We start from the raw sequence: 18,941 nt of genomic DNA, 5'->3' as shown, positions 1-18,941 counted from the left end.
GGTTGGGGTGTTTGCTAAAATTCAGATTCCTGACTCAAACCTGCTGAATCAAAATCTCTGGAAGAGCAGAACAGGAATCAGCATTTTGAAGAAGCTCCCAGGATATTCACTGTGAACAATGGGGTTGGACAGTCATTGTCCTGGAGGATCAATTAGCTAAAGGGGAAGGCAGCCAATGGTGATGTGTGACCTATTGAATGTGCAGATGGTAGTAAATATGCTTATATGTAAATTAAGGACCCCAAAGTTTTCCTTCTAAAAATCATATGTTTTCATTTAGGAAATGGGGCCTGTTTCTCACCTAATTAACCAGATCTGAGAAAATTCTCTGAATCACTAACTATAATTAATAGAAAAGAGTTAATTGTATGTGATCTAATCTTACATCTCTTCTCCTTTGTTTCTTGGGTCCAAGCACTTTATTTGTTTCTCCCTTGGGGAATCGGACTCAACAAAAGTAATTCTAGTATTAATAACAAAATTAATTGGAATAGCCCTAACAAGTAATTTTTGAAAACATCACATGAAATCATTTTGGAAAAATATCATGGATTGCTAAAACAAGGCAAGAGTAAAGATTTTCAAAAGGTTTCTTGATCAGATTCTCACGCTATTCACAAACAGATAGGTGTAAAAATTATATTAAGATGATTTCAGGGCTTTTTTGGTGTGTGCTTTGTTTTTCTATTTAGAGGAGAGGTACTGCCAGCTAGACTTGTAGGAGAACAAAGAAGATATGTGAGACATGAGTGCACAAGCTTTATATAAACCCTACCAAACAAAACTATATTTAGAGAAAGTATTTAGGTACATGAATTAAACACCTCCAATGTTTCTTTTTGTAATTATATTCTAGCTAGAAAGTTACCTAAATATCTAGAATATACACTCCTGTAATACAGACTCTATTGTAACTGGAAGGGAAATAAGAATGACAATGGGGAAGGGAGCAAGGAAGGTAATGGTCAAAGAACAAAAGCAGAAGTAAAACCAAGAAAATGTGCCTCATGGAACTTCATATGTTTTTAGGTTGAGAGGAAGAAGCTAAAGATCAAGGTGAGAAGGTGACTGATGGAGGGGACTAGATCAAGGGCACCACCATAATGGGGGTAGAATCTGGGCAAGAAGGCAAGAAGTTGGTATGGATACAGAAAAGATGGTAGTAGGGAGATGGAGAAACTGGGGAGATGAGGCCTTATGTCTTCCATGTTTGGGTGGTGTCTGCTCCAAGAAAGACGGTGGAAATTAGATAAGGGACATGACGATAGTGCAACAGAATTGAATAGCTGTTAAGAGAAATAGGGAAGAGAAATGATCAAATATAAATGGAATAATTGGTAATTGGTTTTAAAGACTGATGATATGTCTTTGGTCTATCAGAACCATTATTCAGTTAAAGGAGGAAATAGATTTATAATTACATCTGCATTATATTTGTAGGAGACTTAAAACCCTTTCTTTGGTCTGCCATTTTATACTCAGTTTATTTATGTATTTTTTATTTGAAGTAGAGGCATTTTTAAAAGTTGAATTAACTAATATAGATGGTAAATGAAGGTAAAGGAAAAACAACTCATACAACCTGGGAAAAACATATTCTGTCCTCAAATAGCTAAGAAAAATGGATCTAAGGAGCTAAAAATGGATCTAATGGATCAAATAGCTAAGAAAAATAGCTAAGAAAAATGGATCTAAGGAGAGAAATCCTGTCACCAAAAGGAGTTCCCAGGTTACACTAAAATTGACTGCAACCTAAATGAAGGTGTTAACCTACTTAAAGAAAAAGGTTTTAATCTGAAGGCCTAATTAAAATTGGTCTTTTTGAAACACAGCAAAGGAATGGGTCACTGTAGGCATTGTTTTGCATGTATGCCCAAGGCTGGCCAGGGCTCTGCTCACTCAGCAGTAGGAACAGTAGTAGGGGTGGGGTTGTGACAGTCCTTTCAAAATAATTTGAACTCCGTGTCCCTAAACTGGTTTATTTCTAAGGACTTTGTATTTGCAATTAAGGGTAGCTGCCATTCTGTGGCAAAAGTGCTCGGATCCGTCAGGGATAAAGAATTATCAGAAAGAGCTCATCAGAAAAAACTTTCAATCTAGAATAACCAGAATATTAATCAACTTGGGTACCTCCTACATGACAGACACTGTGGTTGCTGGAGAATAAGACTTTCCCCATGAAGGTTTACAGGGTGGTCTCCTGCCGAGGCACTTGGACTTGTTCTATTTTAATCAGAACAGAACCATCAAGCTTCTGCTCATCCTAATTCTGACCCATTTCTCATCATATATGGGACATTTGGGTTCTATATGAATCTGAACACTCATGGTACATTTTTGACATTTTACTTCAAGGGGCTAGCCTGTATTTCTTTAAATATAAATTTAACCAGATGGAGTTTTCTACATGCCTTATGAACCAACGAGGGGGATTAAATTCAAAGATACATTTTATCCCAACCCACATGAGCTAGTGGTGAACTGAACACTTAACTCTAGGTCTGTGTCTTGGTAAAGTTTCTAGAAAGGATGCATCCATCACTTGTCCTCCCTTATTTCCTACTTCTGAGATCAAGGAAGGATGTTCACATAGTGCAATATTTTTACCTTGAAGTAAATGTGGCTGGTAAACAAAGAGATATTAATGGGCCTTCTTAGAACAAGAGATGCCAACGCTGGTTCTCTGTCAAAATTCTCTTCTAGGGAACATGGTTAAGAGTTGTGTCAAGCCTCAGGCATCACTTCTGTCTGGAGCTCACTTCTGAGGAGTAATTTTCCTCATCCATCTCATTCCATAGTAGGTCCTTAGTGGCCCCTTTTCCCAAGGTTGTCATGTCAGAAGTGTGTACTTAGTTTGGCTTAACTGATGGCTTGGGGAGAAACAATTTAGTAATACCAGAAATGCAAACCCTCTTATAGGGGGGGTCACGTTAACAAGTACAATTTTGTTACGGTTAATTTTTATCATCTTGATCCGAGTGCTTGCTCCTTAAAAGAAGATTGGATGCGGCTTCATTTTTCCTGAGGCCTCCAGAGAAAACTGTCAACAGTATTTTCAGAAAATGTCCCATGTGCATAGTCACATTTTTCAACATTTTGACTAGCTCATGTGACTGTGTTGTGTTTCCTAGGGTCCAGTTTTTGGTGCCTTCCAAGGGACCAATAGCTAATAAAGCACATTTACTTGCGAAAACATGAGAGTTCCTCTCCCTATCCAAGCACCTCTGCCAATTAAAATATCTTTTAAAAGGGAAGCAACTACCTTTGTTGTCTAACCTGGAGCAGTGACGCAGTTTTGAGGATTCTAGGTCAAGACAGGTATGAGAAGTCGAAATCACTGAGCGATTTTTAGGATGGTGGGTATAGCTATGATTACTTGTGTTCAGTTGCAAGTAACAGAGACCCAACCACAGGAACTTAATCAAATGGGAATTTATTTTTGCCTAGGTAGCAAGAAGCCTGAAGGTCATTCAGGACTCAAAAAGTCATCACGGTTGCTTCTAGCTTCTTGCTCTGCTGTCCTTAGCATGTGTTTCTCATTCAAGAAGGAGAGAGGGGGAAGAGCAAAAGGAGTCTGTTCTCTTATTAATCAGAAAAATAATAGCTTTCTGAGAAGTCTCACCCAGAAGACTTCCAATTCCACTGGCCAGAACTAGGCCACATACCATCCTTAGCTACGAGGGACTCTGGAGAGATGAATATTTTTGACTGGGCACATTGCTGTCTTGGACAAAAGTGGAGTGGAGTTGGCATGGAAGAAGCTTAATGCATAGGCGGTGAGCCCTGCAGAGCCACGTGACATCTTTCAAGTCCAGCTTTAGGTGATTGCCTGAGTGCCTTCTAAATATCAGCACTGCGGTTGTAGTTCTGTCATAGGATGGAGTAGTGTCCTTGCATTGTGTGTCTGGGAGTGGCGCTGATGAGTGGGGTACGCCTTTCCACTCCTGTAAAGAACAGTGGCAGTTTCTTGGCCTTTCCCAGAAAGGATTTTTGACTTATAATGTACTGAATGCAAACAGAGTGAAAGGACCATTCCTCCCACCGTTCTTTGGCTTATCGATATGATAGACCCCAAGAACAACCCCAGACAGAAATCCCTCAGAGCTGGATTATCCGACCTCTCACTTTGCCCCACTTTCTGTTTCTTTTATGCTCAAAAGCGGGGAGGGTTTTCTTCTCAGGATTATTCCCTTGGGTTTAGGACGTTTTCTCTAGCTTTTCTTTTGTTAGTGTGGTTCTTGTTTCAACCTGTGGGGTTTATTCCAGTTCACAGTTAAATTGTATCCCTAATTTTTCCTCCTGGGGAAACAACTGAGGTACATATCACTTTAAAAGCCAGTGTCACCCTACACATTTTTATGTGTTTAATAAAACTCTGAATGGTCATTATTCATGTTTTTAGTTTCATTTCCTATTCTAGGGCTCTAAGACAGAGCTTCAAACTAGTTAGATGTGAGCAAATTACATAGACTATGACTCCCTTCAGCCTCAGGGTGTGGGGGGGAGCCTGGGCAGCCAGAGCATGCCTCCCTGTCATCAGAAATTGTAAGCGTCTCTTCCATTTACCCCAGTGTACCTGTAAATATTACCATTTTCTATATGGCATGAGGTCAGAAAGCTTGGAAAATGGTGCTTTCGGACGTGTTCTTTGGATCTGCCCTGTCTATCCTTCGCTTCATCCAGACAAAAGTCTAAAGCTGTTTCTTTCCTTGTCTTGTATTGGTTCGAGGTCTACTGCCTTTGGCGTTTGTAAAGATTTTCCTAGCAGACCTGATGACTTGGTTGGTGTCTCCTGGACACTGTTTATGCCAAACCTGAGCCTTGACTCAGTTTCCTAGCTTTATGTCCCCTTTGTTTTTTCATCTCATCTTGTCCCAGCTTTGCTATTCCTTTCCTTTTCATAAAGGATTTTATAGATGGGAGTTCAACCCCTTTCTTCTATATTAGCTCATCACTGAAGCTGCAGCAATTGTATACCTTTTGTTCTTTGTAGTTTTGTCTTGTGGCAACATTAACCAACCTAGCGAAGCCTAGAGATGACAACTTCTTTCCACCGCATACCCTACCCTCCTCCCCAGTTCTCCCATATAAATGCAAGTACAGAAATTCAGGATAATTATCTGCTGGGAGGTAGTCATTAATAACAGTGTTCATTAATATTTCCCCTTTATCTTTTTTTACATTTACCTTAGAACTTGTATTAGTCTTTGAGCGAAGGAAGGACAAAGGGGTTATAATTAAGCTGAAAAGTGTTTCTTTGTGTTTTTTTTTCAGATGAGAATTCTCCAGCCAACTTCTGGGACTCTAAAAACAGGGGTGTGACTGGAACACAAAAAGGGCAAATTGTATGGAGAATTGAGCCTGGGCCCTATTTCATGGAACGTAAGTAGCTAAGTGTGAAACATGAGTTTGTTATTGAACATTGCATAAATATGCAGAAATCTATGGAGTCTTCTCTAAATGTTATTTTAAAAGTTTTTGGCTTCATTTGCATATTTATGTCATGTAGCCCCAAACTGGAAAAAAAAATGTTTTAGAAAATGCTCATTAGAGAATGTTCACGTATTTTTTACAAAGTATATGTGTGTATGTGTTTGTGTATATACATGTATGTATACATACTTATATTACGTATACCTTATGAATGTATGGTACATAAATTATGTATGGTTATTTTAATACTTTACACATTTTTATATACTCTTGTATCTACATTTGTAGTTAATATTTAATTATTTTAGGAAGCAGAAAGAATAATTCAAGATTGAAGAATTTAACTTAATTTAAAAATTTTATTTGCTAATTTTGCTGTTACTTTTCCCAGTAGCAGAACAACATTTGCATTTGGGTCCTGGCCTTTACAAGTGTAAATAAGGTATCTGGGGCTGCCATACAGGTTGATTTACTAGGAATTGGAAATTAGCCACAGATAATTCAACATTACTCATTTTATCTGATGTTATATTTATTTGTAAATACAAATTTTTTAATAGATAGTACATGTTTCACAGAAATATCTCATCCTTTTTTATTTTGGATAAAGGAGAGTATTTATATTTTCCACTAACGTTATTGAGAACATAGTAAATACATTCTTGTGGGGAGTAGCTAGAAGCATGAATAAATAAATGATTTACTGGTTGGTCCTGGTTAACGTTTCTACCTTTACAGAATTTTTCTTTAATGTAGAAAGAAGTGGGCTCTTTAAAAATTTTCTGAGTGGTTTAGCTCTGTGTAAGAATTACGTTTTCTATATGTAGCGGATTTAATATAAGAGAATATGTGGATACTAGTACAAGGATGGTGCTTATTAAACCTTAAACTATAAAATAAGGTTTGATTAAATAGAAACCCGCTGTAAGCATTTCTTTATTGAAGGATATAAAACTTCTATAATATAAAAGCTATTTTAAAAGATTAACATCTATTACTTTGAATTGCTATTAAAGGCATCAGATAATTTCTTCCACATTTTTACTGGTAGGTCAGCATTCTAGAGCTTTCTCTAATCCTGTTTTTGCACCCTAAGGAATGTCTTCTTTTCATAGTTTAATTTCTGGCTAGATTCCTTCTGTAAACCTTAAATGGAATGTAATTTTTAAGGGAAAATCCTCATGATATGTCAATAAGTGAGGGGGGGAAACAGACACAGACAGCACAATCCCAACTAATGTTATAGCACACAGGAAAAAGTCTGGAAGGGTATTTGCCAAACAAAATATGAACAAGGGTTGTTTCTGGGAGATGACAAACATCTTACGGGCGATTTGTTTTTCTTGCCTATTTCTACTCTTCTTTCCTTTCCAACATTGGCCCAGCTGGCATTACTATCTAAGTAATGAGTAAAATAAATGATAAAAGAATGTGGGAAAAAAATGGAATAGGAAATAGCTGTGTTTACTCTCAGTGTGATTCCTCCTTTGAAAGGATCCCAGGGTTTAAGAGGCTGATCTAGCTGAGAAATATTGCCAACTGAACTTGAGGAAAAAAAATAAAACAACCGTCCATTTTTTTCTCCAGAATGCTCAGGCCTGGTAGGGATGACTGCCTCCTGGTGGAGTGTGCAGGTTCATATTATGGGGCTCATGTGAACGCTTGAGAAGAAGTCAGTAATTATGCCGCCATAATTTGGAACATTATATGTGGGGGGAAGAAAAAAACATTTACAGAGTGTCTCGTTTTCCCTGATTGATGTTCTTTCTCCCCTCAAAAGTGTTAGAGGTTCATACAGTCCTGGCTGATAGGGTTTAGTAACTATCTCTGTCTCAACAAATGTGTTTCCTTACCCCTCACTCTAGTAGTTAATAGAAATGGGCGTGACATTGAAGCTAGGAATTGGAAATGAAGAAAAGAGTAGGGTTTCTTTTTCTTTTCTCCTCTAATTTAGCATTCTCACCTTAATTCTTCCTCCACAAAATTGGGGAAATTGTGTTGCATCATTGTAAAACTGGAAATATTTGGTAATGTATTTTTTAAGGACTGAGAAAATTTGTGTAAGTTAATGTCCTGAACAGCGGATACAAATTACAGGAAGATTTGGTTTTACAGTAAGTTTATTTTCATTAATCAGAATAAGGCCTCCACAACACACGTTTCTACCCTTTCAATATCTATTCAATGTAAAAATCTCAGGTGGTATTTATATCAGTGCTTAGAAGTATAGTCAATGTTTTTCAGACATAATATTTTTTACCCCATGTCTGTCTAGAGCAGACCTAAGGGGAATTCACAGCATAATGAAATTTGGCTTGAATCTCTGAACTCATGGTGTGAAACTTAAACAAAAAACACCGAAGGGTGGGTTGGGATATGTTAGATAGCTTCTATATTTATGAAGCTATCAGATCTTCAGTATTTTGGGTGCTTATGTCCACAAAATCTGCTTTGTATAATTCAGAATAAGTTTATTTTATTGTTTCAGAGATTCTAATTTGTCACCAGGGTTGGAGATTTTTGTTATAGCAAGGAATAAAATAACACCCAAAATGGACCAGCTAGGAAGGTTGGCCTGGCTATCAGTATTCTACAAATAAAAATAACCAGTCACTTTTTTTGTCTCATAGTCTGTTACCTAGCTGACTATGAACCTTGGAAAAGAGGACATAGCATCCTAACTTGAAAGAGAGTTCAGGGAAGATGTCTTATAAAAATGCACTCCTCCTTATTGAAAAATGAGCTACTTACTCACTAACCACTGATTAGATCTTTGAGGTACGGCTGCGGGCAGATTCACAGACTGCTGGTCTCCAGCCTTTAGAGTGTGACACTAATGAGCTCATTCCCTCAGAATTCAATACTCATGCTCATCACTGAGCTTGTTCTGCTTTGACAAGCTCTCTGCAGGCTGCTTAGCTTTGTTCTTGCAGATTACATGCTATTGGTGTTGGAAGAAAGCAAGTGGGAGAGTAAGATTTACGCAGATGTACACATCTATTGCTAGTTCAATAATAATCAAAAACACTTGTTAGTGTTCAGGACAATCATTTATGGAGTGTTATTAGGGAAGAGAAGTGATAGTGAGGCTCGAATTCCTGCAGAGGTCATCGTACTGGCCCTCAAACTCCTGTGCTCATTCCTGCTTCCCCGCTTTTGCCACTCCTCGCTCCTAATCCTTTCTACCCCCATTTTCTCATCTGTAGGTGTGAGTCCTGACCTGTTTGTTCTGTGACCCTTTCTGACTCTGCCATGTCCTCACTAATCTTCTCCGTGATCTCCACAGTCTTCTATCCAGCAATCTTCCTTTTTAGTGTTTGTCTCCCGTATGTTGTCAAGCCTGTGGTTGTCATCTCAACAGCTACGCTATAAGTCACCTGCTAGACCAGAAACCATTCTTAGATTCCCTTGCATGGTCTGGCATAGTGCTGAGCTTGTGTTGTGGTGGGTATATGGTAGAAATCTTTTGCTTGACGATGCTAACTGAATTTTGAATCACTGCTGAGTGATTAATGTACATAATGGAAAGATTCACTATTTGACCTCATGACAGACATGTTTTTAGTATTTAATCATTGATAGGAAAGTGTAATAATATAAATCCCTAAAAGGGGATTTTTCTTTAATCATTATATTTTTCTGTTAAAATAAGTGAACTAAATACTCTGTAGGCAGTCATTTGGTGCAGGCAGGAGAGTCAGCGGAAGATTAACTTCCTTGGGAAAATACATCTAGTGTCCCCACTTTAATAATGCAGATGACTCAGTTGAGAGAGGCTAGGACTCCTGTAGGCTAGGACTCTCCCTGGGACGTGCCTATCAGCATCATTGCCTATATTGATTGACACCTTGGAAAAAGGGCATTTTTCATTGACATAGATGCTCTGTATACAGAGAGAATCCAGTGTCTGTGTGTTTTATCTTTGACACATTCTGGCTTCATGGTCTTTGAAATTGTAGTTACTTTCCAGAATCAATAATTGGCATTTACATTGCTTTTTATCAAGTTCAAATTATATATATATATATATAGTGTGAAAATATACACATACCTGTAGATATATATATATATATATATATATATATATATATATATACACACACACACACATATAAATATACACATATATATCATATATATGTACATGTATACATATATATATATGATATATATATATCATATATATATAATACTGGGGGTGCCAAAAAATGTATACAAGTGGACACTTTGATCAATGTTGCTTAAGCAGTAGTTTGCCATAATCAGAAATGTCTGGACGCTGGTGGTAACCACTTTGAGCACCTCTTGTAATTGCAGAAGTCAAATGGGACTTGTATTCATCTTTTGTTATCAGTATATATTACAGTCACATTGGTATGTATTACAATTTTAATAGTTTTTCCTTTCTTAAATAGTTTTTTCCCTTCCTTTCTTTTTTCCTATACATTCTTTTGGCACCCTCTGTGTGTGTGTGTGTGTGTGTGTGTGTGTGTGTCTGTGTGTGTGTACATCTCCACATATATCTCTATCTCCTATCTATCTATCTATCTATCTATCTATCTATCTATCATCTATCTATCATGCATCCACATACTGGTGTATATATATATATACCAGTGGTTCCTAAATTTGTTCCCTGCCTAGTGGCTGCACTTAAGTTACTTGGAAATTTAAAATAATACAGATAACCAGAACCTATCACTGCACAGTCTACTACAGTAATTTTTTCATACTTGTTAAACTGCTTTTTTTCCTATTTCCATGAACAGCTGCAATCCATCTCTGTTGTAGGGGTTAAGAGTGAAGGCTTTGGAATCAGACAGACTGGGTTTGAGTCCTGACTCTGTTATTTCCTGTTTGTTTGACCTTCCGCAAACTTCAGTACTTCATCTGCAACATGGAGACAGGAATATCTGTCTCCCAAAGTTGACGTGAGGGCTAAATAACACAAATAGAGACACAGCACTGTATCTGGGGCATCGTGGGGCACCTCAGTAAATGGTAGCTCGTCTTATTCTTATCTTGACACTATTTATTTTTCAGCATGTTATTTTTGTGCATTATTTTTTTAAATATATTTCGGACGTTCATAGAAAATTCCAGAGAAGTGTGTAAAATCAAACAGGAAATGGTCTAATCAATCCGTTGCCTCCGATTGGAAAAGGAGGGATCGATCATTCAAAGAATCATGAGTAGAAGTTGCTGAGAGATGATGTGGCGAATTTCCTCAGCTGATTCCTTAATGACTTGTTTCAGTGTTTAAATTACTGTTTTTCTCCAATCGGTTTGCAGCAGAGATAAAGATCTGTTTTAAATACTACCACGGCATTAGTGGAGCCCTGCGAGCCACCACCCCCTGCATCACGGTGAAGAACCCGGCTGTGATGGTGAGTGTCCCTCATTGCAGGCTTCCTCACAAGGTCCCTGGGGCCTCATTTCTATTTTTGCCTGTGCAGCTCTAGCAGGGTTGTGGGGAACAATGAAAAAGGAAGCGCAGGACAGCGTGGGCGCCGTTTTAGTAAAGGAAATAACTTACAGGCTGGTTTACCTGCATCCATAATACAAATCAGTGGGAAAATATGATTTGATTTATAAGAATTCTGTACGTAGTCAACTCTTTAGGGAAACCACTCATGAAGCAAATTAGTGCATGTCCCACCATGGAAGGGTTTTTGAACTTACCAGTAGTCTGGGTGATGGGTTGATAGGAAATGGTGGCATTGCATCTTATGTGAGTTTGATTTACATGAGCTCAGTGGGTAAAAGGAGAATAACAATGATTTAAATAGTGTGTGATCCTACCTGCCAGTCCACTTAATGAACTTTCACCCCACAGAGACAGTGAGATGGGGATCATGAATGTGCTATTCTCGCAGGAGGTCTTAGGCTGGATCCTTCTTGATGCTGAGTTGGGGTGTAGTGCCTAAAAATACCACACATATATTTAGTATAACATGGTCACTCAACGGAGGCCAACCTCTTCACCAGGTGCTCAAATGAAAAAGAGATATTTAACTTAGTTTTGGAGGATACGGGTTTTGTTGGACTTTTAAAGGAAAGTATGTCCATTTCCAACGTGGTACTTTTTTAAAGGATTACTTTTCACAATTTTGTGAATTTTCACTCCGTCTACTAACTTTAGAATCTAACGGCTTCACAAGCTGCACTCCATTGTCCATGGGTGGTTGGACTCAGATGGTTTGGGGAGATTTCTTAGAGTGTAAGATAATGTAAATCATTTCAGTATTTATAAGTCATTAACAAAAATCAGGTTTTGATTTTTATCTCCACTGAGTAGAAGGAAAACATTGACTGCCACAATATAGAATCTTTATAACATTGTGTATTTACATTTATACATGCATGAATTTTGGGATATAGGCAAGTGGCAAGGTTGACTCTCTGAAATTCAGAAAGTAATCTTTGCAGATGGCATTTTGCAATTGTCCAGCCCCACCAATGCTGTAGCAAGCAGTCTTTCTTTCCCTTTCATTTTTCCATTCAAACAAATATTTATTGGGTACCAGCTAAGTACCAGGCTTTGCACCCACCTCTGGAGATGAAATGATAAGCAAAAAACACAGTCCTTGATCTCATTGATGTGGTGGGGAAGAGCGACATTGATTAAAGGATAGTTATTTGAGTGATAATCACCATGAGGGAGAGTGAAATGGGGCTATGAGAGCACATACTATTAGGATTTATCCTGACCAGGAAGGTCTTAAAAGGCTTCCCTGAAGAAAATGTATTTGCAAGGCAATCTGAAGGATGAGTAGGAGCTTCTTAGGTGAAGAGAGGGAGGGAAGAACATTTTAGGTAGAGGGAACAGTATGTACAAAATTTTCAATATCTTAAGTACTCTGCTCCCATATGAATTATATTTGAGTTTTCGTTGTAGTAAACATAGTATAGAATTTTAAAAAACAACCTACATTTGCTATATCAGACTTTGATGGTCACAGGAGAATAACAGTTGTTGACTACAAAATCGGCCACATAACATAGTAAGCACTGGAACATGCTTTAATTAATGTTCTAAAAAGAAAAATTACAAAACTAGAACTGTGGGGCTGTTTGTAATAAAACCTTTGAAAAAATTAACTGTGCGAAATCAGACAATAGCTTCCAAACACGATTTTCTGGATTCAGATTTTTTTTCTGAGTTTACAGCTTGGTGACCATTGATCTTAGTCCACTGATCTTTGCATTGAGATTACTCTGTCAAATCCTGAAATCCTGTGGATAGTTTGGAGATAATCAATTTGCTTCAGACAGATTTTAGAGCTTCATTTAAAAGCTTCATTGATACTGCACTGGCAATCAGAATCAAATATTGCGGTTCAGATCCTGACTGATGGAATTGGTGACCAATAGACTTCTGACCAAGCATGAGACTGTTGGGTCTGTATCCCCAATTCAGAGACTGTGCCACAAGACACTTCATTGCGTGGGTGACTGCTGTATTTGTATCACAACATGATAGTCACCAAGGAATACAGCATGCATTTAGTTATTGAGGCTGATTAATAACATTGATATTCACAAAGCCCATCTAGTATCATTATTCCATGACCAAGTGCAAAGAATAGTCCTAGAAGAAGTAACTGAGAAACTCTATAGGGAAGGAAATGAGCTGCCATCCTAATTGTATGGTCTCCTTTCTCACAAATCCTCTTGCAGTGAGTCAAGGATAAAAAACGTTATGTCTTCTCTGTCATTGGCACATTGACGTCACTGTCGTTCATCTGAGTACCCTGTGATATGTATCTCAGACCCTTGGAACAGGAAATCCTTTGGTTTCAGGGACAGATAAAGGCTACCATCACTCACTACTATGTATTGTTTCAGTACTTGGTTGACAGTGTTGCTTCTGGCTTTTCCTGGAATGGATCTGTGGAGCGAGTTTATTTAAAAACCTCTCTCTAAACAGTGAGTGCAGATGTGTTTATTATCACTGATGTCCCTATAGCTAGTGGTAACATTTGGTCTTCCCTGGCTTTACTGTCATCAGTGATAAAATTGAATTCTTCGAGTATTATTTCAGATGAGCATTTTGCCACAGTTGTAGTACAAGGACAGTTTATCTGTGAAGTCTGTGAGAATTGTTTCACATTAAGCCTTTTTCCAGACAGTGAATTACATTTTGAAAAGAGAATTCGAGGGCATTTTCTTTTGTTTCTGTAATATCTTATAATATTGTAAACAGGTTTGAAATAAAGACAATGAATCTTTTCAGACTCTCTTAACTCTGTTATCATGAGCATCCCTTAATAGGAAGAGATGTCATGTCTTTGGGGGTGGTACAACCCATGGGAAGTATGGCCCATTTGAGGGGATCCCATGGTTTATCAGATGGCTAGCACCCAGGGCAAGGAGGGGTAGGTTGTTGGGTGTCTGCCCAGTGGTAGTCTGTATGACTCACCATTCACCACTCTAGTCTAGCATTGTGTGTGGTGAAAGCAGGATGAGATAGTGACAGCAATCAGTTGTCTGGCCAGTTTTGCTTTGTCCCTGCTCCAGTTAACCTGGGATGATGAGTCAAGGGGTGACACACAATATTATAAACCATATGTACTTGCCAAAGTTAAATGTCAAAGGAGTTGGTTGTATGGATGGAATGAAATAAAGATGTCTGGATGGTACCTAGTATTTTGCAAATGACATGTGAAACAATCAGGAAGCAGTTAAGTGTCACACAAAATAGTCTGACTAAGTTACAAGAAGTAGAGAAGGAAGTAGAAATTTATATTTCAAAAAAATGTTTTTAATTAAAATTTATTGGGGTGACAAGGTTTAGTAAAATTATATAGGTATTTCAAAATTTGAATGGAATTTATTTTGAAATTTTTCAACTTTTCTTGGACTAGCGAAAGGTTTTTTTCTTGGTGGCATATGATTTTTAAAGGAGTGTAGGGAGAACCACAAAGACAAGACAGAAGGATTTAATCTAAATTTAGAATTAAAATGTGTTCTATCTCCCAACTATTCAAAATTTATTTTTTCAATTCTGTCTCTTGCAGTATTGTGGACTTTTTAAATTATTATTATATTTACTGGAGTGACATTGGTTAGTAAAATTATATAGGTTTCAAGTGTACAATTCTGTAATACATCATCTGTATAATGCATTGTGTGTTCAGCACCCAGAGGGAGAGGAAGGAAAAAGGGATCAAATATATGGTAATGGAAGGAGACTTTTCTTTTTTTTCAGAGATCCATGAAACTCTTTACTTCTAGTGTGCCATAAATTGAGCACTAACTGTGCATAAATTGCGAGAAAGGCTAAGTCTGCTATGTGATCTATAAATGACTGGTTTCAAGTAAGATAATTTACTCGAAAGCTTTTAGGAAAAGCTTCACAATGCAATAATCAGTACAATAGCATTGCAAATTCTTATTATAGCTAATTATAATGGCATGTGCCATGTACCTGTAGCATAATTAAATAGGAGCCTGGGTAGGGCGATGGGACATCACATGGTCACTCAGAAATATTTGGCAAGAGAGGACAATTCTACATGTGTATATATGTGGATGAGTATGATATAAATCACCTGTTTAGTTTATTCTAGGTTTTCCTAACAAATCTGAAGGAATTTGATGTTTAATTTTTAACTTAAGGAATGTTTTAATACAGTAATAGCAATGTAAGTACATTTATTACATAGTAACTATATTCTTATGAAAAAAATAAAAGGAACAAAGCAAGCTGATTCGTGTCACAGGGAATTTAGAAGCTCATGTTGACTTCATTTGGGGTGACGATTAAGTATAGGCATGATCCTTTCTCTCATCTCCAAGAATCTGCATTTGTGTCTGCGTATGAAAAGGCATATACTAAATACATGTTTGATACAAAAATCACCGTATTTGCAAGCATGCGTGATTCCTGAAGAAGGTTGAATGGCATCATACTCCTGTGAAACTTCAGACGTGTTTTTTCTGTGCAGATGGGGGCAGAAGGAATGGAAGGAGGTGCTTCCGGAAGTCAGCATTCTCGGAAACTCGTCAGCTTTACATTGTCAGGTAAGGATGTCTTTAAGCATGATGTCCAGTTTGAAAGTGTGCAATTTCAAAGGCAGGAACAGTCACATCTTTCCACAGATTCTCATATGTAAACTAGTTATTTATTTATTTGGGGGTAATAGTTCTGAAATTCAAGTATATCTCTACCTTGATAACATTAGATTATTGATATTAGCTCATAATATATTTCTTATAACAAGTTTTCAGATGATAAAAAGGCTATAACTATGTATAATTATTTTTTAAAAAAACCACACTGTAAGGTAATATGTGCTAACCCCACTGTCGGGCTTTGTTGATTGGTTGGAAACAATTTGTGCTTACCTCATCTGGAGAAAGGAAAAATTTGGAAACTAGGGGAAAAAAAGCCAAGGGGTACTCCTCTTTCTGTGGAGGAATACACAGAAAAATTGGAAAATGGATAAAACTTTTGTTTTTTGTTTTTTTGTCTAGTAAGATATTCTTATCACTTGTTTATCATAAAACTGAAGCACTGCTTTTCAGGTTGTGAGTTGGAACTTGTGTGGTTTATAAGATTAATTTAGTTGAAACTAGCAATTAAAAAGAAAATAGATAAAAATCTGAGTTTCCACCAAAGGGAAATATTTTTTTTTGTAGAACATCAATTTATAGAAACTGAATTTTTTGACACAGAAAATATACACCCCTATGTATGTTTATACTGGGTTTGAATGTAAAATGTATTTTATATGTAGGTTACTGTCAAAAAAGTTTGAAAGCCACTGATTTTTAAAAAATTAATTGGCAATCATAAAGTCAAGAATACTCTAAAAAAAATCAGTATTTGAAATGGACTTCTAAAACAGAAAACTGTAGTACAATATGTACAAAATAAAGTCTAACAGATGTCTGTCACTGTAAGATACTTTGTTTTCATTTTTCCGTTGGTGAAGTGCTGCTGAAATTTAAAGTAGATTCACTTTCTTGGCTGCAAAATATGTGAATAGACATTCTCAAGAGTGAGAGTTAGAAGGCTGGTCTTGGAAACAGACATTTCCGTGATGCATTAATTATCACATAGGACAAAATTGTTTACAGTAGTTCATTGCTGGCCGATGGCTTCCAAGTATCCATGTCTAGTCTTGCATGTTCCTTCACCTCCAATAGGATGTTACTTACTATGAAAGCTCTTTTTGTTTTCATTCTCTGGTAAATCTCAGAGGTGGTAAACTGGTGGTTTTTGGTTCAGATCTGGTCTATACATATGTTTGGTTGAAACCCTCAAGGTTTAAAAAACACCTCAGTTTTAGAAGGGCACGTAGAAGTACCACTACCTGTGACACTAATCCCCGATCCCCCGTATCTGTCTGTCTCCTGAAAACATTTCGGTTGGCTCCCGGTGCTTTAGGCCTTCACAGTCCTGAGGGGTTGGTTGCAGCTACAGAAATCCGTCCTTTATAGGTTGGCAACAATTAGCCAACATTCATGGCTCAGAAAATTTAATTTGACCATACATACCACGGTTTTCTTAGTTTAGAAGCATTGTCCTATGCTTGCAAGGGATCAATATCATCTTAAATATGACACACATATTGATTTTGACTCCAGAGGGGTGTTAATCAACTCACTGTGGGAGAATGACACTCTAGAAGGTGAAAATCCCAGGATTTTTTCCTAAAAAAGTAGGAAATACGCTTTGGAGCACAACCAAATATTTCTTCTTTAAATAAAAGTTCTTCCAATATCCCACCTCAGTACACATGGAGGCTAACTACAAGTCTGTCTTATTTCCTACCAGATAGTTAGACATTTGCAGATGGTATACAGAAATGGCTAACATTACAGAAGATGAAAGCAATTCTATGACGGTAACTCTAAAAAATGAGGTTGTGGCATACTGACAGTGAATGATAATATTTATCCGAGAGCATTTAAGCCCTGGAATGGCTGACTACAAATGCTCTACTCTTGATTATATATGGATAAGTAGGGACACAAATAATTGAACTCTACAGCGAAACCAAAATTGTGTTTTGATTAATGTCTTAAACCTCTTCTCCAAATAAGACTTTAAACTAGGTTATTTAACATGTCATACCTTTGTGACTTTGAGTCCTTCATTGGTCTCATAGGTGATTTGGATATTTATGAGCAATAAAATGTATTAGACAAAAGAGAAAAACAAGAACAAAAACAAGGTGGCTAAAGAGAACTGAATAATCAGACTACAAATAATTGGTATTTTATTGTGTTTCTTAATGAAGATTTATTTGTACAGTGTCTCTTGGGGACAAGTTTGGTATGAGGGTTAACAGTGACTTCTTTTATCACAGTGGCTTAATCTTCTGATGGAATTCTTTTTGTTCGAAGGAATGTTTTGCATGAATAATTTAGCTCCGTCAGACTTTGTGGCAGCCATTTCTGTACATGTTACTCCTCTCATTTATTGAAAAAAAAAAAAAAATCCCGTTTAGAAATAGATTTACTATCTAAAGAATATTGTTCTTCTGTCTTTGACTCTGAGGCGAGCATAATCAAAAAAGGTAAGAAAATAAATATGTAAATAGCATTTTTCTTTCAAGGGCACGTTATACTACACAAAGCCAAGTGAAAACATACAGCATTATTAAATGGATAGTAAGATGCAAATGCTGTGTTGTAATGACAACATAATTTAGGAAGTGCCAGGCATGGGCACTATAAGGCTAATGAAATTACAGCAGCTTCTTAGAAGTGCCTGTCTAGTTCTTTACTCATCTTTCCTTTCTCTCTGTGGTTTTCGGATCAAAGATCTTACTCTGTTTCATCGAGCATTCTTACCATAAGGTCCTCTTGTCTGAATTTTTCAATCTTTGCCAACATGTTAAACCGCTTCCCTCTCCTGCCAGTTATGTGTCATTAGACAGTCCCGGTCTGTTTTCATCACACAGATATCTAGGCCACAAGTTCTTGTTGGCCTACATGAGGAGGTGAGCCCCCTCCAGGGAGCACTCACTAGAGAATCTGGTTCTATGGGCAATCCCAGGCCAGTTCTGTCCTTTTAAGAAAGACTTTGTTTCAGAAATGCGGTGAAGTAGGATGACTCTGGTGACCTCCTATAATTTAGGGTCACTCTACAGGGTCTCTACCCCAACCGATCTGGGTAATCCAACAGTCTTAGAAGGTTCAGAGGCCATCTGCAGAATTTCTGTGTGAACCAATGTTCAGGACCTCTTTAGATTGATCATAACTGCATAAAGTTACCTAGAAGCAGTATTCTTCAGAAGCTTTCAAGATCACTTTGCTGTCAGGCCGACCTTATTCAAACTGATATTCTCAGAAAGGTGCTAGGGACTCAGCAAAACCAGGTTCATTTCCTGACATTTTTGTATCCCTTAGCCTGGCCATTTTAAAAAGTGTCTGTCTCTTCACTAACCAGACTTTAGCAGCTCACATAGTGGGAAATAGCAATTGGTGAATCTCAGATGAGTTATGGCACATTCATCAAATATTTAAATTACTTAACAGGCTATTGGAAAAGT

General features: G+C 37.4%; 1 protein-coding gene across 7 annotated transcripts in view; it reads left to right on the top strand.

Annotated features, from left to right (window-relative positions):
• HECW2 (HECT, C2 and WW domain containing E3 ubiquitin protein ligase 2) overlaps positions 1–18,941 on the top strand; it is a 336,178-nt gene that overhangs the window by 187,321 nt on the left and 129,916 nt on the right. For all 7 annotated transcript variants that reach the window (XM_019741310.3, XM_019741308.3, XM_074339576.2 and 4 more), the window contains 3 exons: positions 5,275–5,382; positions 10,726–10,820; positions 15,384–15,459. In XM_019741310.3, coding sequence (XP_019596869.3) covers positions 5,275–5,382; positions 10,726–10,820; positions 15,384–15,459 — 279 coding nt within the window. The remainder of the gene's footprint in view (positions 1–5,274; positions 5,383–10,725; positions 10,821–15,383; positions 15,460–18,941) is intronic.

The sequence above is a fragment of the Rhinolophus sinicus genome, chromosome 17 (assembly GCF_057876585.1).
Source record: "Rhinolophus sinicus isolate RSI-liver-muscle chromosome 17, RSI-T2T, whole genome shotgun sequence".
Classification (NCBI taxonomy): Eukaryota; Metazoa; Chordata; class Mammalia; order Chiroptera; family Rhinolophidae; genus Rhinolophus; species Rhinolophus sinicus.
This window is presented reverse-complemented; position numbering and strand designations above follow the sequence as displayed.